The sequence below is a fragment of the Dipodomys merriami genome, unplaced genomic scaffold (assembly GCF_024711535.1).
Source record: "Dipodomys merriami isolate MVZ:Mamm:240054 unplaced genomic scaffold, mDipMer1.0.p SCAF_69, whole genome shotgun sequence".
NCBI lineage: Eukaryota > Metazoa > Chordata > Mammalia > Rodentia > Heteromyidae > Dipodomys > Dipodomys merriami.
Genome location: NW_027206279.1, coordinates 1,003,382 through 1,028,318, shown reverse-complemented (window position 1 = coordinate 1,028,318; position 24,937 = coordinate 1,003,382). Strand labels below are relative to the sequence as shown.

General features: G+C 47.5%; 1 protein-coding gene across 1 annotated transcript in view; it reads left to right on the top strand.

The window, feature by feature from the left end:
- Positions 1-24,937, top strand: part of Ryr3 (ryanodine receptor 3) — a 348,483-nt gene that overhangs the window by 170,156 nt on the left and 153,390 nt on the right. The window contains exons 18-27 of the mRNA XM_070005709.1: positions 475-716; positions 2,672-2,864; positions 11,436-11,652; positions 12,683-12,787; positions 14,271-14,374; positions 15,795-15,878; positions 16,913-17,072; positions 18,319-18,466; positions 19,277-19,485; positions 20,238-20,412. Of these exons, the coding sequence (XP_069861810.1) occupies positions 475-716; positions 2,672-2,864; positions 11,436-11,652; positions 12,683-12,787; positions 14,271-14,374; positions 15,795-15,878; positions 16,913-17,072; positions 18,319-18,466; positions 19,277-19,485; positions 20,238-20,412 (1,637 nt within the window). The remainder of the gene's footprint in view (positions 1-474; positions 717-2,671; positions 2,865-11,435; positions 11,653-12,682; positions 12,788-14,270; positions 14,375-15,794; positions 15,879-16,912; positions 17,073-18,318; positions 18,467-19,276; positions 19,486-20,237; positions 20,413-24,937) is intronic.

Here is a 24,937-nt window from a genome sequence, read left to right as displayed (position 1 = left end):
TGCCCTTAACAAGCTCGTGGCTGGTAGCGACTTTTTAATGCTTTTAAGAGGCTGTTGGTATTAATAATACTCAGGGGACAAAGCTGCGCTTTAGAAAATGAGGATGCTTAAACCAATTTAGCAGAAGATGGAACTTGAGTAATTTCTTTGACTTACAGAAAGACCGTACAGCTCTGGGTAGTGTTGCAGCACCATTGTCTGTAGTTGGCATGCATAAGTATGTTGCCTAGAGTAGGATCTTTAGAGCCCTCCTCCATGTTCATAGTGGAGTTGTGCGGTCCTGATTCTTCCCGCAGAGAACCCGACCATGTGCTGAGGGTTCTAAGCCTTTTCTGCTTTTGAACAATAGCTAAAACCTACACTTGTTCTCGCCTGAGGTCCGGTTGGGCCAGTGCCTTCTGTAGTCTGGCCCAACTTGTTTTTTTCCCGTTGTTCATAGTCTCTGGGTGACAGCTGTCTGGTGTTTGATTTCAGCATCCGGCCAAACATCTTCCTGGGAGTTGCTGAGGGCTCAGCACAGTATAAGAAGTGGTACTTTGAGCTGATAATCGACCAGGTGGACCCCTTCCTGACAGCGGAGCCCACGCACCTGCGGGTGGGCTGGGCATCGTCCTCGGGCTACGCCCCGTACCCCGGAGGCGGGGAAGGATGGGGGGGCAATGGTGTGGGCGACGACTTGCACTCCTACGGCTTCGACGGACTTCACCTTTGGTCAGGTGAGTGCCTCCCAAGGCCCGACCTCTGACCTCTTCCCCAAAACCACGGAGTCTCACATTGCTCACGCTGAACATGCCACTGTCTGGTGAAACAATACAGAGTTATGAGTCTCGGAGTATATTAGGTTTAATACAGCACTGTTTTGACTAGTCCTCGGTACTTGGTCCACAGCATATCACGTGACTTGAGCTCAGTCTCTCTACTGGTAAAAACCTTGATCATATAGGATTGTTGTGATTGCATGAATAAACAGCCACTTAGCTTTCTTTACCAGGCAGTAAGCTTTTTTTTCTCATTTTCTCATCCTTTTATTCATAGACTTTCATAGAAGAAAGAAAGGTTTCTGGAGCTTAGCATATCTAAACTCCACACCATGAGCTGGGAAGGATCAGTCTCCTTAAAGAAATTAGAAACATGTCAAACCTGCATACTGTTCATTTGACTTCATTGTTTGTTTGTTTGTTTAATATTGCTGTGGGTCCTATAATGAGGAACTTATCCCTCATTCTCTGCAGCGAAGTAAAGTATTAAAGCTTCACGCATAGACTTCTAGACCACACTCAACAAACTGGTCAGTGTGCACCACGCATTCTAGGCTGTGGTATTCCTCCTCGACAGATGGCCTGCATTCTGTGCGCCTCCCTGGCTTGGCTGGCCGCTCACGCCGACCCAGTGTTCATGGACCCCTACTCCAGCCTGACAAGCTCTGCCAGTGGCAAATTTGTTATTCATTCCTTTGCGCTTTTCTTTCTGGTTTGTCCACTTCACGTTCTGAATTCCCAGACTGACATGACACCTTCCCTACCTCTAGAAAGCAACCTTTGTACCTCCGTTCCAGTGTTTACCCATTAGTCTTGTAAGGTTTCTTGATTGTTCATTCCCATCTAGGATATGGACTATTCAGGGGCAAGAACCTTGGCCTATGTTTGGTTTTATTTAAGAAGGATTTGATACTTTCAATCTCTTTAGTCCACTGATAACAGTGAACAGTTTTAAGCTGAGATTAGAACTATTACCAAAGATACGTGTACAAGATTGGCATCTAGCTCTCATACCCATCAGGTGAAAATGTTTTAATTACCTTTTGGTGACTTATTATGAAGCCATTACAATCCAGTTCTAATGAATATTTTATGAGAGAGCTAAATGTTTGATGTTTTAGTTGGAAAAAATGATAAAGCCTGCATATCCCAGCTTAGTTAAAAATCTGTAGATATGCATGAATGTACTTTACTAGAAACATTTTGTGGACCTTTTTTTCTTTTTTTTTTATACTTTTCTGTATACATTATGAACATTTGTAAGAAACATATGTTTTGTAATCAAGAAATAAGATATCTTGCATCTTTGTCACCCTACTAAATCTGACATTAAAGTTTTTAAAAGCCAATGAGCCGGCCAGGCTGCGTGGTGGTATCTGACCACTTCCGCCCTCTGTGGCTTCTCCCGCAGGGATAGAGTGGCCACATCTTCTTTTTCCCTGGTGGCTTCAAGAAACACACCAGGGCTTTGGGCAAGTACTGTGCCGCTGGACTGGATCCCCGGCCCTTGTTTTTGAGAGATTCTCATGATGTAGCCCAGGCCGGCTTTCGGCCCCCGACCCCACCCCACCCTCTCGAGCACTAGAATCGCTGCCAGGTGCCCGCACGCTGCTCTGGCTGTATGTTTTTGAGGCTGTAGAAGGCAGCAAGGCCTTTGAGTATGAGTATGAGTGGTACCCCTGCCTCCGGAGAGCTTCACCCAGCAGAAGCAGTATCTGTCAGGCACGATGCCTGCTCTCTCTTCAACTTAGAAATACTTTCTCAGTGTTCATATCACAAAGCAGTGCTTCAAATATGTTGGCCCCTCCCAGCCTCCGACGTGCCCGCTGTACCCCCCACCTCCCCGCTGGGTCTCCCCCCTCCCCGTGGGCATCCCCAGGGCCCTCCATCTCTTCCTGTGCTGTGCCCACCAGGACGGATACCCAGAGCGGTCGCCTCCATCAACCAGCACCTGCTGAGGTCGGACGACGTGGTGAGCTGCTGCCTGGACCTGGGGGTGCCCAGCATCTCCTTCCGCATCAACGGGCAGCCGGTCCAGGGCATGTTTGAGAACTTCAACACCGACGGGCTCTTCTTCCCCGTGATGAGCTTCTCAGCCGGTGTTAAGTAAGTTACTTCTGGGTCGCAGGAAGTGGCCCTGCTTCCTCTGCGGGTTCCATGAGCCCAGCCACCCTGGAAGGTGGGCGTGGACGCCAGACCATGCTCAGGGCTGCCTGAACAGCCTCCTCCCCCTGCAGCGACCTGCGACATTCCCAGATATGGCACGTAGTGAGATAAATTCTGTGCAGAAAACTAATAGTTACGAGAGAAAATCTTGAAAGGTTTAAGTAGTGCAGTAAACATCCCCTTTGAGTCTGATGCTTAGCAGGAATTGTCATTACTATTTTGGCGTATTTTCTCCAAGTCTTTTTTCACATAAATATGTACATTCTTCTTAAATGGCAATCACAGTGAGTATGAAGTTTTATGTCTTGTTTTAGATTCGGCAGTACGTTACAAGCCTTTTCCTAAGCCCTTAGGGATCTTCAAAATGACATTTTATGACCAAATTATGTCCCTTTATTTGGCTGCTCCATAAATAACCATTCAAATTCCATTTCTATTGTTGTAAATAAAATTACCATGAACATTCCTGTGTATAAATCCTCTTCTGAACTTAGTTTGTTCTTCCTAGAAGGTCAGAAATATATATTGAACTTTTTAAAAGTCCCAGTTGATGATTATGCGGCCAAACTAATTTTTGGAAAACTGTCTGAAATTTCAGAATTTATTATCAACAGTTGAACTCTCTATGAGGCTCTAAAAAGCCATAAATTCCTTCATAACTTATTTTACAGTAGATCTGGCACCAACAGAAATAAAATTTTCAGTCTGTCATCGATCCTACCTCTTGCTATTGGTTTGTTTAGTTGCAGAGATAATGTGTGTGCTTGTTGTAGGATACTGACCCTCATCTGGCTTCTGGTTCTGCCTAATGTGTGTATGTGCAGCATATACTTTCTTATTTTCTTTTTTCAACTCTCAAGAATTCCGAAGTCTAAATATTTCAGGTAAAGAATTTGGACCTAGCATGCCATTTAGAGCCGTATATGGAAAGGCCCGGCTGGCTGAGCCCTTCTTAACCCTTCCTGCCCTCAGTGTTTTCCTTTTTTAATTTTTTTCTAAACAGTTGGAATCTAGGGCTTCAACCTCTTCCACGGGAGCCACACCTCCAGCCCTTTTTGTTCTGGCTACTTTTTAGATAGGACTTTATTTTTTGCAAGGGCTGACCCCAACAGTCCTAGTATGACACACACATACCACAGCCCAGCCACGGTTGAGATGGAGTCTTGCAGACTTTTTTGCCTGGGGGCCTAGGCCTGCCGTCTCTGATCTTAGCCCCCCATGCCACTGCAGAGAAAGATGCTCAGGCTGGCCTCAAACTTCAACCCTCCTGATCTCTACTTCCCAAGTAGCTAGGATAACAGGCGTGAGCCTGTACCCAGCTTGTACTTTGACCGTCTTAACCATTTGTTCATTTTTCCTGCTTCCCTTAAAACAATGAGATAGGACTTTCGTATCTATGGCTTTTTTTTGTTAGGGTGGGGAATGGGGCTCTTTTGGAATCCTCTCCTGCAAAGAGTGACTGGAAGATGTAGGTGATTAAATGGTGTCTGTAAGCAGAAAACTTATCTTCTGTGTGGGTCAACAAGTCGTGCTATTTTTAGAGCAAACTGAGAAGCAACGTTGTCTAGATAAAAGAAATGTATGTCAGCCACAGCTGCTGAGAGAGTAGAAGGAAGGAGAGAAGTTAGGAAGCTGGAGGTGCACGTGCTGATTTAGTCCCAGCTTAGTTCTGGCTGTGCTGGGCTTGCGGCTGTGCAGGGGTCACTGAGAAGCAGCACTGATGCGACTCAGCTTGCCCCAGGAAGCGCTCACTCTGGCGCATTCCTGCCTCCGCTTCAGAAAGGAAGGAGCCCTGCCCGCAGAACTGGACCAGGCGAACACTGGCGTGAACCCCACACCTGACAGGCGCACGCCCTGCCCTGTCAGGGCCAGCCTGCCCTGCAGACAGCTAACGCTCCCCATAAACCAGCACCTCACAGACGCACGCCCTGTCCCATCAGGGCCAGCCTGCCCTGCAGACAGCTAACGCTCCCCATAAACCAGCACTCCCTCCCAGCCCATCCAGGCAAGGCTGGTTCGGTGCTCACACTCACTTCTCATTACTTTGTTCGGTTATGGAAAAAAGTAGAAAAAAGTGAGATACTAATTCCAGGTGAATTAAAACGCCTACTGAACAGAAATGTCTCAGTGATAACTGCGTGTGTGGCCGTGCAGGGCTTGAACTTGGGGCCTGGGCACTGTCCTTTGCCTTTTTTCCCTCAGCACTAGCATTTTACTACTTGACCCGCAGCTTTCTGACTTTCTAGTGGTTAATTGGAGACGATAGGCTTATGGGCTTTTCTGCCTAGGCTGGCCTTGAACTGCAATCCTCCTACCTCAGCCTCAGAGTAGCTAGCACTGTGAAGTGAGCTATCAGTTCCGGCTCTTCATGACAATTTTGTAGATTTATATTTCACCCGCCCTTGTCAGGTTTGCGTTGGCCCATCCAGACAGTCTGTCTCCATCATGGAGAACTCAGAATCTTCTCTTGTAGTCGCTTCTATCTTCTGTGTGGCTCTGGCTTCCATTTCTCATCATTCTATTGCTTTCAATTTCATGGCCTTTAACAAGACCACAGTTTTACATTTTTAGTAATTATTTTCCTCTTTACAAACTCTGTTGTTATAATACCTGACAAGATGTCGACCAACAGTCGTCACAGAGTGAGGCCACGTAAGGAGCGAAACTCTGGTTCGGTTCGGTTTCCCCATGGTGGAGCCAGAGTCAGCGTGAGTAACTGCTGACCGGACCCGCTATCAGCATGCGCCCTCCTGGCTAGCTGGCCTGAGAGCTCTGTGGTTGTCTTCTCTGCATTACAGGTGTGGCACCCGAGGGTGACAGCCCTGCTCAGTATGGAACAGAAGTGGGTATGAGACGTGTACACCTTGGCACCCACCAAAAGGGCTCGGATGCCAAGAAGCCCTTGTTAAAAATAAAAAGGGAGCTGCCGGGGCTCACACCTGAAATCCTAGCTCTTCAGGAGGTTGAGATCAGAAGATCATGGCTCAAAGCCAGCCCAGGAAGGAAACTCTGTGAGACTCTTGCCTCTAACAAACTACTCAAAAAAGCTGGAAGTAGAGTTGTAGCGCCAGTGGTAGAGTGTTCGCCTTGAGCAAAAGCAGCACAGGGACAGGGTTCAAGACCCAGGACTGGCAAAAAAAAAAAATCGATCATTGTATCATCCCTGCCCATCATCAGCAAAGGGGACACGGACATCTCGTGGAAAGCCACCGACTGTGGTGGGACTTGGGGGCCACTTTATGTTTTGAAGAACAAGAGGGTATTTTCTAGAGGAGAATATATTTTATAGCTATAAACTCCTCAAAACCAGTTTAATCATCTTCCATGACCCTGTTACAAGCCCCTTCTAATTTAAAAACAACCATATCCTAAAACACTTGGTGTCTGGGGTTGCCGTTGGCTTTTTACCGGTATACCCCAGACTTGGCTGGTATTCAGGTACCCAGCAGCTTTGCTGTGGTCAATGCTGTAGAAATTATTGCTGAAGTAAATACGCTTCTGTAGAGAGCAGCGTGGAGCTGGCTGGCTGGCAATAAGACCTCAGGTTGTCCTTCAGTCTTAGTGACACAGACTAAAGATGTGATTATGAGCCCTGACTGACTTACTAAGTTCGGGTCAGCAAAGCTTGGACCTCTCTCGACAGCTGGCCCCTTGGTCTCTTTTGGAGCATTGTCCCAGCTCTTCAGAAGGGTTCAGTGAGCGCTAAGCACAAGGAGACCTCCGGGAAGACTGACCTGATTCCATGTTTGCTAGTGATCTGTGAATGATGGAAGGGAAACTCACTGTGCTGAAATTCATGGATCAGTCTTGTAAATCTGAATAGTCATAGCCCTTTCTACAAGTTAGTAAGCAAACATGAACAAAACTCAGAAGAGGAAGTTAAAAATACTAATGGAATTTATTCTCCAACGAGCCAGGTAAGTAAACTTCACACATCGCCAGACTTCTGTGCTTTGTAGTCCCGTCCTGGGGCTGAGTGAATCCCTGTTCCTCTGGGAAGTGAACGCGTCATGAGCAAACAGCTCTTCTAGTGTGAAGCATCTGACTTAGAGGAGACCCTCGGGTGACACAGAAGACAGGGAGTTGATGAAGGAAATTGTTTTTAAAGTCTGAGGATCAAGAACAACTAATTCAGGCTCACACCCTTTGTCCTAGGTTTAAAAAAAGTGGATGTAGGACGATCATGGTCTCACCCTAAACCCAGATAAAAATGCAAGATCCTACCTAAAAAAAAAAGAAGAGTTAGAGTCCCTGCTCAGCAAACCCCACAAACACGCACAGAAGGAAGGGGCACCGTGGGGGAAGATCAAGGGCTCCGTTTTCACATTCTCTGTGCTTTGAGTTTAACGTTTGTTGGGAGCTGGGAAACTCAGCGAGAAGGAAGGAGGGGACCGTGGAGGCTGATTGCACGGTCATGTGGGTGAAGGGGAGCTTGCCGAATGCTGGTTGTCAGGTAGAGTGTGTGTTAAGTGATAGAGACGCGAGGTAGTTCTGCTGTTTCTCTTTGTACCCCATAAACGCATTCCCTGGACTCCTGAGTTGGTGGGTAGGTCCAGTAGCTTTTACTGCTCCTTTACGAGAAACAGCCTTGTCAGTCATTTAAGAGGTCATAGAACGCGGTCGCGTCCATCAAGGTGGTAGCCCTTGCCCAACTTGGGCTGGAGTGTGGGGCCATTTGTCCCCTCCAGTTCTGTCTCTGCCCCCGACCTGTCCTGGAGCTCTGGGTTCTGTCCCGGAGGCGTGGCTGGTGCACGGGCAGGCCTTGTGGCGTTGGCGGGCTGGTGGGCGGGCAGGCCTTGTGGCGTTGGCGGGTGGCCTATGGCACTGGGCGGTTTGTGGCAGTTACTCGATCGTTGTCTTTGTCACTGGGGTTCTTCCGCAGTTTCCCCAGTGAGCAGCAGCCTGTGGCGTTGTTCTCTGGAACAGCGTTTCCCAGTCCTGCTGCTGCTCCCTGTTCCCAGTGCTCACCTCCCCCACCCTGGGGCTTCTGGCCTTTACTTCTAGTTGGCCTGCAGAGGGCGGAGCCTTTCCTGGGACCCTGCCTGACTCTCGGGGGGCGGCATCTGGCCTTACACTGCGTGGAGGGGTAGTCTCTGCCCTGTAGTCCCTTTTTTGCTCTCTTGTCGCTCTCACCAGGCAAATGTACCCTTTGCTAGCTTCCAGAGACTCGCTGTGTTCTGAGCAGCCTGACGCCTCCCAGGAGCCGTCTCCTTCCCCAGCCACCCTTCCTGGGTACAGGGCACAGGTGGCGGCAAGGCTGAGGTCCCTGCTGGGAACTTTTTGGTGTCTTCTGCACAGCAGGTCCAGCACCTCCATTTAGAATGCCAAGATAAGGTGGTCTTCGAATTATGGATTCATGGATCTGCCATTGGGCTTCTTGCAACAATCAGCTAACTTGAGCGCCGGACACCGGCCATCTCTTGGCCTTTTGGCTAAAATCAAGGGCAATATCTCCAATAACTAAGATGGGTGTCTGGCATTTCATTTCCTTCTTTTAAGAGTTTCCTTCAAACTTACACTTTACCCCTAGTGATTTCTTCCTAAATAACTAAGTCTGCATCCCCCATGGTGGTCAGGAGGAACCCCACAGTTCTGGTAGCCGCTGTGTGACCCGGCAGCTCTCTCTGGTGGTGAGGGAGAGGGGCCCAGGGCCAGGCCAGTCTGTCCCACCAGCTGGGATGTGGGACTCTAATCCGGCAGGACTCGGGGACACGTGCTCAGCCTTGTCTTCCACCCAGTGGAGCACAACGAAATCGGCTTTGAAGACAGACGCCTCAGTAAGCAGCAAACACGCACTTCTGCCAGAGTTAAATTTTCATTTTAGAGATTCGGGGCCCATTAGAGGAGAGAAAATTTATAACCGAATCATTGCTCTCATTTTAATAACAGAATACAATCGCAGAAAGCATTGTTCTCTTTAAATGAGACATGAAACTCTACCAGTCTTGATTTGTTACCTACCCAGCAGATCTTTCTGTGTTAAGGAATTTTCTAAATGAAGCCCTACTGGCAAGAAAGCGCACAGATGAATCATTAAGTCCATCTAGAAGTTCTGTGTAGAAGTTTCTGGAACTCAACACTAGTAACAGAACGCACTTGCTGCAAGTCTTCAGCTTCTCACAGAAGAGAGCCAGAACTCTTCCCACACTAATGCTTTGCTTGAAAAGATCCAATTTTATCCTGAGGTTGCAGCACGTCAATTATACAATCCTTTATGTTGCAGTTGAATCTGGAAAGTTCTCAGCAAATAATCCCTAGGCTTAGTCATGATTTCCTGAAGGCTCCCTAGGTCAGCGACACTGCAGGCTAATGACAATTTCATTTTAGCGTCGTTGTGAATGTTCGTGTCCTTAGTGTGTAAGTACAGATCATGCTCCATTACGTAACGCACAGGCAGGCACGCTGCGGGGGGGGGGGGGGGGGGAATCCTGGTTCCGATTCTGCGTCATGGTGTTTGGAAATCTAAAAGGGCAAAGTGGGAGCCTCCGTGCGATGTCTATAGTGAATTTAAAACAGCATTGTGTAAGAATGCTATTTGGATAAAGCATTCTCATTGAGAACATGTCTCACTTGGAGAGATCTTTATTTTCCAGTTTCATAATTAGGATTTTTCCATAATCATACTTACACAGCCAACATTGAGCCTTCTTTGCAAGGCTACATTTCCAGAATGTTCCAGTTAAAGGAAGAAGGGCCTAGTTAGAAATGGCCTTCTGAGACAGCTTTGCCAATCATCACCTTTCTCCCTATGTGTCACCTCTTACACACATACACACATGCACACACATGCATGCACACACACACATGCATGCACACACGCACGCACACACATGCACACACACTAATGGCTGCAATTCCTCCTGCCAGTCCCAGCTCCAACACAAAGCTGGCCCCTGTCGCGGCCTCCCACCCTCTCGCACTGGGACTGTCCCATGACTTTGCATCTGTGTAAAGACACATGTGATTGTGTGGATAAGCAAATGCTTGTTAATGGCAAGAATGGACAGATGTTGTGTGCTGACCCTGTGTGACCCTGTGAGGTCACTGTCCACCGCTGACCCTGTGTCCCCTGTGTGGTCACTGTCCACTGCTGACCCTGTGTGACCCTGTGAGGTCACTGTCCACTGCTGACCCTGTGTCCCCTGTGTGGTCACTGTCCACTGCTGACCCTGTGTGACCCTGTGAGGTCACTGTCCACTGCTGACCCTGTGTCCCCTGTGAGGTCACTGTCCACTGCTGACCCTGTGTGACCCTGTGCGGTCACTGTCCACCGCTGACCCTGTGTCCCCTGTGAGGTCACTGTCCACTGCTGACCCTGTGTGACCCTGTGTGGTCACTATCTGCAGGTCCGCCTGTCTTGCCACGTTTTAAGTTCTTGGAACAGTGATCATATTTTCTCATCACCTTGCGGGGGTTTGTGTGTGTTTGGTTTTTCTGGTAGTCGTATTGGGGATTGAACGGGGAGCCTTGTGCTCTCACATACTTGAGCCATAGCCCACAAAGGCCTTTTGCTTTTAGTTTGTGTTTCAGGGGCTTGTGTTTTTGCCCAAGCTGGCCTTGAACCAAGATCCTTCTACCTCTAGCCTTTCAAGTCGCTATGACCACAGGCATGTTGTCTTGTTTTGAGATAAGATCTTGCCTGAGCTAGTCACAAACCACAGTCGTTCAGTCTCCAGCTCAAGTAGCTAAGATTACAGGTAAGACCACCATGCCCAGCTTCTAGTCACTTTAATGTGGTTGTGGTTGATTTGTGGAAGCTCCAGTTGTAGTTATAACTCTTGAAGCATACGTTGGATCATTTTGAAATAGCTCTCTTTTGCGTTCTCCTCCTTACTGGTGAAACTTTAATTCTAACCTAACATATGGGTGGATGGTTGGTTGGCTGTTGGCTGGCTGGCTGCCTGGATAGATGAATGGATGGACACTGGAATACTTTCGTGGGACAGTGCATTGATTGGAGTCCCTGGAAGCCTTTCTCCTGCGGTGGAGATCCCCGGAGCTGCTAGTGGCCACCGCCTCTGCATCCCCCTCCTGTGGCCGCTTTAGGGAATTGCAGCTTCTTCCGTGTGTCATTCCTGTTCCTCATCACCTGCTACACAGGCCCCTTACTACATATTTCCGTCTGGATGTACAATTTTCTATGTTCTTTATCATTACAGTATGTTTTTCTTTCATATGTGGATAATTTCACTCAAGGAGACATGAAGTTCTGGTATTTGAGCCTGATTGTAACCCAGTAATATTGTTATTACTGCTCTTACCGGTATGGTAGTAATATTGATAGTGACTGTTAGGACAAGGCCTCTGGTGATGCTGTGCATGAGTAAATCCCAAGAGCATGGCTGGTGTGAACATCCGATCATGGTGCTGGGCTCTCGGTTACCTCTCTACTGCTTCTTACGCATCTTTGGTGGGCCCTGTTCAGTCGCCTTCTGACTGATGACTTGGGGAGTCTTTTACTTGAGTTTGGACACATTTTGACTTTCAGTTTCTGGTCTCTTTGAATGACAGAGTGCGTTTCCTGATGGGTGGACGTCATGGGGAATTTAAGTTCCTGCCTCCCTCTGGGTATGCCCCGTGCTATGAAGCCTTGCTCCCGAAGGAGAGGCTGAGGCTGGAGGCTGTGAAGGAGTACAAGCGCGATACGGGCGGCATCCGCGACCTCCTGGGCACCACGCAGCTCCTCTCCCACGCCTCCTTCACCCCGTGTCCGGTCGACACCAGTCAGGTAGGCTCCAACGGCCAGACACGCAAGCCACACAGGGCGTGGCGGGGTGAGCTCCTGCGTCTCTGTCTTTGAGCTGTTCTTATGAAGTGTTCTGTAGAATCGTGTGGTGTGAGTCGCTGTTCTTTGCCCTTGCACCTCGTGTATTGATTGAGTTTGTTAGGTTTGTCTCCCAGTAGACATGTTGAGTGCCTGTGTGATGCAAGGCATTGCACTCCCTGAACGATAGGGAAGAAATGTAATGGCACTGAGAAACTACAGCCAAGTTGAAGAGGTGAGGAGCAAATGTGTTATTATTTAAGGCCAGGAATGATAAATGCAAACTGAGCAGTATGCACAAGTAAGTTCATACTGCACCCTGCTAGTGTGTTTCTAGAAGTCCGTAGACAAATGGCGCTCAGTCAGGGCCCCTACTGGGCTTACGTGGGGAGGGACATCTGGGGTGCGAGAGGATAATAGGAAGCAAAGTAGGGGCAGGTGGCTGAGTCTCAGGTGGCTGGACGTTTGGGGAGGGAGGACCATGCTGGAGCAGGATGGAAAGTAAAACTGAAAAGTTAGGATGGTGCAGCGGGTGGGTGCTGTTGTGTTGTGGGAGACAAGCACTCAGAGTCTGGCGGGAGCCCCCAGAATTCCGGCTATACCCAAATCACTCCTGAGGGAGCTACGGGAAATGGGTGAGGATGGAACAGACCTCTGAGGCAGTGTGTGACAGTTTATATGAGTGATTTCGGCATGCAGAATGTTCTGGTGTGTATTTCCTTCCACTCATGCGACCTCGTTATATTCAACTGTGCTGCTTTCTTACCCTGTGGAGCAGCAAAGTAAGGTCGGGGGGAGATGGGGAGCCCTTCACCGGGAAGAACACGCAACACAGACATCTGCAGAGAAGGGCTGGCCAGAGGCTGCAGGCGCAGAAGAGCTGGTGGGGGTGGGGGGGTGTGGTGCTCTCACAGCAGAGCACCTGAGCCCTGGGGACTCTACAGTAGATTCTGACATAATTGCTTCTGCTTTCCACTTTCTCCTTTTCCTTCAGGTTGTTTTACCACCTCACCTAGAGAAGATCCGAGACAGACTGGCCGAAAACATCCACGAGCTTTGGGGAATGAATAAAATAGAACTCGGCTGGACTTTCGGCAAAGTATGTATTTCAGCGGCCAGACCAGGGTGGAGGACTAGAGTCAGGTTTCCCAAGGGGTTCTTGAAGGACTGCTGAGGATGGGAACTCTTCCAGCTTCCAGGCCCACTCTCCTCTCCTACCATCCGGCTGGCTTTTGCAACATTCAGAAGCAAGCTTTTACTGTCTGTCCATGGCCAGGAGCCCCGGAGACCTAGCTCTTCACAGACAGAAGCCAGAGTCCATCTCCTGTCTCCCCTCAAGTTCTGACTGTTTTATTGGGGAAATACAGGATTCATACCTCCACGTCTCCCATTCAGAAAAAAAGCCACTGTCTTTGCGTGGGTGGTAATAGCCCACTGATTCATTGTCTTGAATCCGAAATTGTTGAACATGGCTTTCAGATGTATCGTGAAGATTAATGGACACTCAAGGGAGGTTAGATAATCCCTCACTAGAGAACATTTTTCAGAGAAAATGTAAATTGACTTTGCTCTGTGATTTGTATAAGGTCATGTCTGAAGATGGAAAGCGGTGAGTTCTGTAGATTCCTGTGACCCTGCTCTCTCAGATGATACATAGTCCTCTTAGCTGCGGCTTGTACCTCAACACATATTATGTGTGGATAGCCACACAAAGTGTTCTCATTTATAATCACCTCTCTACCAAGTGATCCTGTAACACCACAAGCCTCTTCTTTTAGAAGATGTGGTACAGTTGCAATTTTAGATTTAACCTTACAAATATTACTACTTCCTACATCATTGGATGGTTTATTCATGAGGTGTGCTGTCTGTGCTCAACAGTTAATCTCCTGACTGTCATAACGTTCAGACAGATGTAGATCCAGCAAGCATTAGATGGATGAGCCATGCTCTGATCTCATTCAGTGCAATAGCATGAGCCACATGGGGCTACGAAGCATTTGAAAAGTGGCTAATCTGGATTGAGATTTGAGAATGTCAAGTCCACACTGGATTCCAAGGACTTAGTGTGAACAAAAACAATATAAAACTATCTCCTAAAAATTCTTGCCTGGCTATCTGTTAAACTAGTAATAAGTAACATACATTCTAATATTAATTGCACCTATTTTTCTCTTTTCTAATGTGGCTTCTAAAGATACAAATTTGGTTTACCTTTGTGTCTGACTGCATTTCTGGCACATGCTGGTCAGGATTTGGTAGTTCCTCACATCCTGGAGCGGGCCACCTTTCAGTAAATGATGGTGTCAGGAGTTTTGAGCACAGAGAAGCTGGACTTCTCAGGACGTGTGTCCTAAATGCAGACGCCTGTCTAGAAATAAAGCCACAGAGCACAAGCTGTTGGCAACTTGGGACCCGGGAACCACGTACTGGAGACAAGCTCGTCTGTTCACCTGTCAGCATGGGGCTGTCTTTCGCCAACTATGGATTTCCTGGACCAGGATCCAAGGGAACGCATGCCTGGTTCCCAGTGCAGTGCCAGCGGTCCAACATACATTACATGTTCTTGTCTTGTCTCCTAGATACGGGATGACAATAAAAGACAGCACCCCTGCCTTGTGGAGTTTTCAAAGCTTCCTGAAACTGAGAAGAATTACAACCTACAGATGTCGACTGAAACCTTAAAGTGAGTGCTTAACTGACTTGAAGTTTGACTGAACAGTGAGTCCATCATTTAATACTTCTAAATCAGTCTGCAAAGGTATGTCTCTCTCGTATGAAAATATAGGCTGATAAAATCATGTCACAAGAGGATCCCACATAGTGAACTCGTCCACCATTGTGACCTGGTGTATAGGGTCTCTGAAGAACTATAATTTGCTAGGAATGTGGAAAAGGTATAAGAGGCAGAGTAAAAAAAGAACAGAACCAAAGGGTCAAGTGTGTCTTGTAGTTTATTTGAAATCAGGCAAAAAAAAAAAAAAAGATAAGTCATCTTGGAACCAATAGAAAACTTGGCCTGATTCACTAAAATTCAATTTTAAAACAACTTTGAGCTTCTCCATGATCCCACCCTTGATCTTACCCAAGATCTCTTCTAGCCCAAGTTGATATCTCCCATTTTGAGCGCCTTTTGTGCATATTGCCTGTTCTGTTTCTGTGCAGTGCAGAATGCTCTGACACTGCTTTGCGGATGTAACAGTGCTCTGTGAGGGCTTTGTCTGGTAGGCTCACCTATGGGATCCTCTCAGTTATGCGGATGTTTGTTGAGGGAATTGTATGTGGTAGGGTCAAACACACTTCAGAGCTTCACAGAGACAACTAACTGCAAGTCTTGCTGGCCTGTGGGTTTGGTATTAGGATCCTATTTGTCTTGCAGAATTAGAAGTCAGCTATAACTCAGAATGAATTTATAAACTAGAAGGTGTTTCTGCAGGCAACAATTTAAAACTTCCCTTTTGTGTTTTTTGCTCACTGTCATCTAACTCTTCTAGAAGCTAGCAAATTATGGCCCCTGCAGTAATCAAACCAGCCACCTATTTGCATAAAATAGAATTTTATTATCACAAAGCCAAGCTCATAGGTTATGTCCTATTTATATAAAATAAAATTTTATTATTGTATAGCCAAGTTCATTGGTTTATGTCTTATCTAAGGCTACTCTTTCCTTCCATAGCGGCCCCTAAATAGTGTGGCCACAGACTGCGTACTCTCTGGCCACTATAGAAAATATGTGTTAGCCATCTGTCTGAAGGAATAGCTGTTGTCCTTTTTTTTTTTTTTGGTCAGTCGTGGGGTGTGAACTCTGGGCCTGGGCACTAACCCTGCGCTCTTCAGCTCAAGGCGAGCGCTCTACCACTTGAACCACAGCACCAACTTCCGGTTTTCTAGTGGTTTATTGGAGAGAAGAGTCTCACAGACTTTCCTTCCCCGGGCTGGTTTTGAACCATGATCCTCAGTTCTCAGCCTCTGAGTAGCTAGGATGACAGGCGTGAGCCACGGGCACCCGGCCTGTTGTCCGTTTTTAGCAGCTCAAATTTGTGTCAGGCTCTTGCTGTCCTTTATTTTAGAGTTGACCGTGGTTGTCTTCCTCTGTTGTATCACAGAACCCTCCTGGCCCTGGGCTGCCACATTGCTCATGTTAACCCAGCCGCGGAGGAGGAGCTCAAGAAGGTCAAACTGCCCAAAAAGTAGGTGAACTTTCTAACGGGTCAGGGCTTCAATGCTTCAGTCTGTTCGTACACCCAGAGTCGGAAGTGAACAGCCCCAGTAGTGGCTGACGCCAGCTCCTGTTATTCCCCTCATCAGACCCCAGGTCTCACACTACTCAACAATTTCTTTCTTTTTCTTTTCTTTCTTCTTCCTTTTTCTTTTTTTGTTAGTCGTGGGGCGCTGTCCCTCAGCTCTTGTTCAAGACGAGCACTCTCCCACTTGAGCCACAGCACTATTTCTGGTTTTCTGATGGTTTATTGGAGATCAGAGTCTCACGGAGTTTCCTGCCCAGGCTGGCTTTGAACCATGATCCTCAGATCTCCGCCTCCTGAGTAGCTAGGATCACAGACGTGAGCCACCGGTGCCCGGCTTATTCAGCAGTTTCTGTAGAGAGTGAGCCCTGGTTTGGCTGTCGACGTTTGTACCAGTCAGGACAGGCGCTGGTCCTGAGTCTGTTGGCGGCTGGACTCTCTTCGCCACACGAGTGGTCAGCTGCTCTCTGGGCAGTCATACCACAGCTGGCCACAACCTCTCAACTCACTGATGTATCTATCCAGGCGTAGACCACACTCTAACGTTTGCACATTATCATCTATTACCAACATTTGGGGCTGTGACTCCTGGAGCGGACAGCTGGCTGCTAAGGTCACTTCAGTATCTCAAATTCACTTGTGTTTTGTTTTTAATAATTCCAAATGTAAGGTTGAACATTCTAAGACTGAGTCGATCTGGTTGTAACTTCTTGCATTTTGGGATGAAAACCAGGTTGGAAGAGCGTCTGATAATGTGCCAGAATACTGAATCATTTGTTAAGCATCTTTTCTGGGAAGTAAGGATGTGTGTGTACTGACCATCTGTTTCTCCCACAGTCTCCTTTGAGATCTGTGCCACAGAGAATGGTAGAATAGGGCTTCATCTATAGACTTGAAATAGATGTGAGCTGCCAGCCAGTGAGGACGGATGGGTGGAGAGACAGACGTGAATGTAGACGTGCTTTTGTGTTTCCTTGCAGCTTCATGATGTCTAATGGCTATAAACCAGCCCCTCTGGATTTGTCTGATGTGAAGCTCTTACCTCCTCAAGAAGTTTTGGTTGATAAGCTTGCAGAAAACGCACATAATGTTTGGGCAAAGGACAGAATTAAACAAGGGTGGACCTACGGCATTCAGCAGGTGAGGCGTGCCGGTGGTGCATGCTGGAGGGGTTAGATGCAGCCATCCATCAAAATGCCCTTTTGCTTTGGAGAGGTATTAAGTTGGCAGGTGGGGGTGTCCTTGCAATGTCCCTTTCCCTGGAATGCATTTGTTATTTGTAGAATCATGGAGTCGATGGAATTTGTGAAGGTGACCTTGGCATTGACTCAGGCATAGCTTCAGCTTTGCAGAAATGTATAAGGTTTACCTTTCCCTCTGTTAAGGAAATGCACTTTACCCAGTAGCTATATTTCATCTCATTATTGCTCACGCTGATTACACTGTAGAGAGTTAGGCTTTTGTGCTGCCCTCCAAGGCCAAGGTGTAAGGAACAGGTAAACATCATTCACCAGTGGTATTTCAGGGATGTCCTAAATATCTATTAATAAGAATATAAAGAAGGAAAAGCAGCAGCCTGCCAAGGAGCCCGTGCCTCCTACCTGCCTTCAGTTCACTGAGCCAAGGATTCCTGAGCAGAATTCCTGGCCTGAGCAGGAATTGATTTAAAAGACAAAGTTCATAGCCAGGGACACATCCCAATCCATCTCACCTCTTCCCTGAAAATATTCACGTTGGCTTAATCATCACCAGAACTAGAGTGAGCATCAGGGCAGTTCAGCTGATCATTTACAGCTGAGCCCGCAAACTGGCACACATCGGGAGCCACGAAGCCTGCGGCTCTGGGAATGGAGGGGTGGAGGTTGAGGACGTGCAGACAGCATTTTACATAATAGTTGGGGTGGCTTTTCCTGCAGTTGTCCTACTGTCTTCTCAGTACCCCCTCAAGATGGAGGGGGCTCTTCAGATGTGTGTCTTTTGTGATTAAAGGGGCCCCTCACACTCTGCCACTTTTCCATGAAGACTTCTGAAGAGGCCATTGTGGGGAGTCCTCACAGTTCAGACAGTGACTTGAGTTTTCACAGGGAAACATGGCGCAAATCCCATCTGACCTGTCTCAGGAATGAAGGTTTCTAACCAGTCTCCTGACACTTTGTTTCATGTACTGGCTAGCATTATTGAAATGTTTTTTTTAACCTAGCTTTGAGCATTGGTACAACTTTTCCATTTATGCTCACTTAATCCTGAATGGAAATGGCGAATGTGTACATTGCTAAAGATAAACACACTTGTGGAGACACTAATAGACCAGGACAGCCAGGAATCGGTGAGTGGGATGAGCTGTTTGTAAAGCTGAAGTGTCTTTTCTTCCCTCTACTTCATGTAGGATTTGAAGAACAAAAGAAACCCCCGCCTGGTGCCATATGCTCTACTGGATGAACGCACTAAGAAGTCAAACCGGGACAGCCTTCGTGAAGCCGTTCGGACATTTGTGGGTTATGGGTATAACGTGGAGCCATCAGACCAAGAGTTAGGTAATGAGCTAAGACCGGTGAATGATTCTTGCTCCAATTGACTAAACAGGTCCTCTTCTGAGAACATGTAAGTTTTAAGTAGGTGTTCATTTTAAACCGGAAGTGGTGTCTTTCATGTGATGTAGAGAGGGGTTACAGTTACGTACATAATGAGTACATTTCTTGTCAAACATCGTTACCCCCTGCTTTCTTAAATGCTCCATTTTTAAAAGCATCATTGGAGCATCCTCCCATTAACAGATGCTTCTGTGATGGTTGCTTCTGTGATTCAACCCCACGGGGGAGGTGTAGAGCAGCTGCAGAGAACCAGGTCCCAGAGCAACACCATCTGTCCTCTTACTCTCCAAAGATTGACTGTCACCTTGCTTTGGGATCAGATAATTCCATCTCCAAGTTCAATTCTAACTAAATCACTAGCTTACGACTGGTGAGCACACCACCCATAGCCCGAAGGGGTTCATGGGATGTCTTTGAAGTCAGTCCTGGATTCAGATCTTTTTCTTCTCTGTTCATTGGCTCTGTGACTTTTGAATAAGTGAGTTAACCTCTCTGAACCTCAAGTTTTCTACCCTGACTTCATAGTGAGGGTAAACTGAGGTATGGATCCTGTAGGAGTAGCTAGCTATACAGCTCTCCTTCATCTTTGCATTGCTAAGATATGATGGTGATGATGGTGATTATTGTGGTGTGAGCAAAATGCTACCTTAGCTAGAGGGAAACTATGGGGCCATCTTGGTTGTCAGCAAATCCTTTGAAGAATGCTCCATAACCATGCTGTGTCCTCCTTTTCTCCCCATGTCTTCCACTCAGTAGCTGACCCAGCTGTAGAAAAAGTCAGCATAGACAAGATCCGATTTTTCCGGGTCGAGCGGTCCTACGCAGTCCGGTCTGGGAAGTGGTACTTTGAGTTTGAAGCGGTGACCGGAGGGGCCATGCGCGTCGGCTGGGCCAGGCCGGGCTGCCGCCCTGACGTCGAGCTGGGGGCTGACGATCAAGCGTTTGTGTTTGAAGGCAGCAAGGTGGGTCCGCATGGCGCCCACGTGCCCGTGAGGGGCTCTGGAGACCACAGAGTTGGGACCTGGGGCTTTAAAGTGACCAGTCCAGTGATGTTGAAGAAAAGTGACATTGTCTTGTGTTTGTTCACTTTTTTAAAAGACCTAATTCCTGATTATATGTTACATTTATTTACTGTATAAACATGGGTCCAGGATGACATTTTTTAACCATCTTATGAATGATGGTTGGGCAAGTTGGATAATATAAAAAATACTTTCCCTCAGGCTAGCTAAGGTAGGTCAGTCAAGTTGGTGATGCCTAGTAACCGTTATGCATTATTCATTGTAAGAACAATTTTTAAGTGAGTAGCCTGTACCACTAGCTAATACATGGATTGAACGTTGCCTACTGATTGCTTCTTTGCCCCGTGCTCTGCTGGAGAGACCTTCCTATTATTACATCCGTATCAGCTCTTTTCATCCAAGCCCATTGGTTGGCCCCACTCCAACACTAACTCAGTGAACTCTCTGCAGCCAATATGTTGGGAGAGGGTTGTCTTACCAATTTTGCTCCGAGAGAATTCTGGTTGTGGTCTTCGCTGGGTGGAGCCACGAGACGCAGGCTGCCTTTTCTGTTGAGTCTTGTGTGTCTGTGGGGTAGGCTGCTCCTCCCGGTGACATATTTGGTGAGAGGGGCATCCTCATGGAGGCCCTGAGCCACTGCCAATCAGAGGGGCTGCCATGATCACTCCTTTAGCGGGGGTCTTGTTTTGTAGGGCCAGCGCTGGCACCAAGGGAGTGGGTACTTTGGGCGAACATGGCAGCCAGGCGATGTGGTTGGATGTATGATTAACCTGGATGATGCCTCAATGATCTTCACACTGAATGGGGAGCTGCTGATCACCAACAAAGGCTCTGAACTTGCCTTTGCTGACTATGACATTGAGAACGGTAAGGACCCCCCATCCCCCTCCTCCCTCCTTAAATGTGAAGGAAGCTCAGGGCAGCTGAGTGAGCCCTTCTGCATCGTTACATTGTCTTTGCATAATTGAAACTCTAATGATGAAGGCTTTTTATTATGAAACTAGGGGTGGAAGACAGGGCCTTGGACTTGCTGGGAAGGTGCTCTACCACTTGAGCCACACCTCCAGCTCATTTGATGCGGTAGTTTCTTAGATAATGTCTTATTTTTTGCCCAAGCAGACAGGCATGAATCATAAATCCTCCCATGTATACTTTTCCTCTGTAACTGGGATGATAGGCATAAAGCACCATGTCCAGCCTTTTTTTATTGGTTGAAATGGGGTCTTGTGAACTTTTTGCCCAGACTGACCTCGAACCACTGTCCTCCCTAATCTCAATCTTCTGAGTAACTAGGGTTACAGGCTTGAGTCACTGCACCCAATTTGAAGACTTACCAATTTTGAAGAAGCAAGACAACTAATAGTGATAGTTGGTGTGTGCAGCAAAAGATAGAAATTCCAAACTGAGACGCTCTCCCCTTCCTATACCTTGACATTTTAAGGTCCTTAGGTTTCCTGGCAGTACATGGGAGATGCTAATTATAAAGGAACTAATGACCTTGGCAGGAGAGAATAATTAGCAAATTAAAAGATAATTATATTGTGCTTTGGATTATCAGTCTGCACGTTTGTATATTAGAACTTGATGTTTTGATGAGAACCATTGAAACAGAAAAGTTACATTCAACTATTCCTTTGAATGAAATAAAATTTTCTTTGAAACCAAAGCAGAACTGCACAGAGAATCAGTTAGAGCATGCTGTTTCCTGTCTGTGTACCTACACACAGTGCACACAGGCCATATGTTGGTATATAGGGTGAAGTACCCTGGGCTACCAGTCAGCAGACTTGCTCCTGTCCAGGTGTATAGTTCCCTGAGAATCTTTGCCAGATCTACCTGGGCTTTACTTCTATACCAGTGTAAGGTAAGAGATGAGAGATCTCTATGTTCCCAGATTTTTATTTTATTATTATTTTGTGTGTGTGTCAGTCATAGGCCTGAACTCTGGGCCTGGGCGCTGTCCCTCAGCTCTTCAGCTCAAGGCTAGCGCTCTACCACTTGAGCCACAGCACCATTTCTGGTTTTTTCTGCTTATGTGGTGCTGAGGAATCGAACCCAGGGCCTCATGCATGCAAGGCAAGCACTCTACCACTGAGCCACCTTCCCAGCCTATGTTCCCAGATTTGAAATTCCTTGGCAGTGATTAATATCCGCTGTCTGCGCAGATCTGTGCTTGTATCCATCCATCCTGCTACCTCCTCACAGAGGAGGAAGATGCGTCACCTGTCTGCCTGGGACACCTGTGAACTTTCACCTCTGTAGGCCCCATTTCTCCTTCTGGTCATGATCAGAGCTCCTTACAGCACTAAATTCCTGACTGCAAAAAGAAAATCCATGCTGAAGAAGGCTACATATACAACTGCATAGGCAAAGGAGCATGTGTATAAGATGTAAATGTCCTTTGTAGAGTGTTTTCAGCCTTATGAATGACATACACACTCTTTACAGACCCATCTGTAATATGCATGACAGCTGTGCCTTTCAAGAGCTTTAAAGAATTTCCTAAGACATAGGTCTTTAGGGAAACAGAATAGTTGCAAATTGATGTTTTTCCTGGAGTCAGAAAAGCCATGTGGGAGATCACGTTTTAATACCTTCTGAGGAGTTTTAAGATCCTAGTTGTAAAGAGCATTCCATTTGGAGAGGCAAGTAGGAAAGACATTGCCAGCAGAAGAGCCAGCCTGTGTGCTGTACAGAACCGCCAGAGACGTGCCACATGTGACTCCTTTACACCAGGAAGACAATGGAAAATGAGAAGAGACAGGCCTTTCTCCAGGGAAGGTCATTCCTTGGGGTAGAAAGAGCCAAAGGCCAAGGACCTGTCCGTGGCTTTTACTATTGTGTTAACTAGAAGAGGTTAGTACCTGTCAGTGTTTAGTTCATGTTTAAGGAGTAGATAAGAAGATTTTCAGTAATGAGAGTGTGAGTGTGAGAACTTGGGAGAGCCCAAAGCCTTGGTGCTCAAAGCATGTACCCTTATCAGAAACGCAGCTCCTCAGCCCCATGTCGAACCAGAGTGGACACTGCATCCCCACAAGAGACCGTAAAGTCTGAGATGAAGAGTCTAGGCATGTACAGTGGTAGCAGAGTTAAGTAGCTCATTTTCTAGTGGTAGAATAATGAACAGGAAAAGGTGACTGGCCAGTTATAGATGGCAAGTGACGGATGCAGGATAGAAAGTCTGCAAACAGGATTTGAAGTGAATGTTGAATAAGGAATGTGAGCGGCCAGCCTCTGCCGCCCGAGGATGGAAGTCAGTGAACTTCGAGCAAGGCTAGAACAAGAGAACATGTGGAATGTATGAATTATGGGGTAAGAAGGGGAGATACGCTGCACAGGATACCTCAGATACCAACATTCAGGCTTTCTCATGCAAGAAACTATAGTCTGCTCTGAGAAAGCACACCCTTGGCCTTCAAGCACACCCTGTGGCAGGGTGTGAGCAGAGAAATACGCTGAGGAGAGACAAGCTTCAGGGCAGCCCTGCTTTCAGATCATCTGTGTTGGGATGAAAGAGGTGGCCCACAGGCCTTTCGTGTATGTGATTTGACCTTCAGAAGTGCAAAGTCTATGATTAGGGAGCTGTGTTATCATAGAACTGTACTAGAATATTCTCTCATTATATTTATTACTGTGGCATGCTTTAATCATACAGAGACAAGGTAATCTGGAGCTCTTTCCGATGTGTGTTTGCTGTGGGGTTGGTGAGGGGCAGCAGAATGGAAGTTAACATGGCATTCTGCGGTAACGGTAGCCTGAGGCCTAGAAGGAGGGAATCGCATCTCTGTTCTCGGCAGAAGGTAGAAGGAGCCGGCAATTTTGCCTTGAGTGGTGTGGAAAACCATCTGTAAAAATAAGCGTTGTAGACGTTGTAACCCCATCAGGAAGAATGTCCCACAGGCATGTCTGTTGCCATCCAGGCCAACGCCCCAGTGGGGAGTCTTTAGTTCCTTGCAGAAGGAATATTTTGTGCCCACTCCTGTCTGTGGCCCTTTTAAGTTCCTCTCCCAGCCCTCTCCCTCACAGCTGATAGGACCTTACCTGACTCATCAGAATTCTTCTCATCAGGCTTGGTCCTTTCCTGGGCCGTCCTGGCTTTTTGTATTTTCACTCAATGCCTTCTCTAGTCCACATTGAAGGAGAGAGATGAAATCCTGAGCATCCTTCCTGACCCCAGAGAGGCACCAGGAAGAGGAGACGCGATGACCCTCAAGAAATGTCTGCCTCTTGCTGCAGCTTTGGTGTCTGCAGGTTGCCTTCCAACTCTGGTGGCTCTGCAGTTGGAAGGCTCTTTGCAGAAAGTAGCATCTGCAGACACTCTGGTGCCAGAGCCCCGCCCTCCCTCCAGACAGGGTCTGTGCTTCAGAAGTGACGGGGACGCTTGGCCTCCGTTCTGCGCAAGGGCACCTATCCCCAGACTGCACCTTCATTGGGTTTAGGAGGAGATGAAAAGTAAAGCATGGGCTCTTGAGACTAGGAAATGCCTGAAGAATAGTCTGGAATCATCCAACATCTGACCAGCCTTAGATGTAGTGTCTCCTGGGCTCCTTCTCTGAGCTCCCTAGCTATGTCTGTGTCTGTTTGGCATCAGGAGGTCGCCAACACGCCTTCCTCCCTTTGCTTCAGCCGTTCCCCGCCTCCGCAGTGCTCAGCTGTCCTCTGCAGGGACAGCTTGCACAGAGACAGCGCTGTGCTCTGCCGCCAGTTCATCCTGTACCCTGGGACACAGCCCGTGGCCAGGCCTGGGGAGCTTCCTCTCACTCCTGACTGCTTCGCCGTGGGACAGGTCCCATCTCATTCCCCCTTGTCTTCACCTGGACCAAGGGGGGCGGCTCCTGCGTCTTTAGTTTTACCCTCAGTAATGCCGTTCCCTCGGCTGACGCTTAGTAATGATGAGGAGCCTGAGTTGAGGGGTGGGGGTGGGGGCGCTTCAGGCACACGTCACCACTTCCTCTTACATTGTGGCCGTGACTAGGAGTCGTTCAGATGTCCCAAGCTATATCCAGTCATCTGCCGCATAATTATCCTGCTCAGCTCAGGAAGAACTTGTCAAGGTATTCTGCTCTCCTCCGGGGCAGGGCTGGGCAGGTGTTTATATGGCCCTGGCTCAACATAAAACCCTCATAATGAATTTTTGTGTTGCGTGACCCCCTTAACAGAATAACCAAAATACCCTCTTGAGAGCAGAGCTGGTTTGCAGTGAAAGGCGTTTCATTCCTCACCCACGTTTCTGTGTGTTCCTTGAGATTTGGTCAGTTCCTTTTTATCCCAGCACCCAGCAGAGCCCTTAGTCCCAATGTGGTTCCAGGAATTGTGCTGACTACCAGTGCTGTAGTCAGATTTCCAGGGGGTCTTTATTCATAAATGTTTCCAGCTATAGAAAGGAGATAGT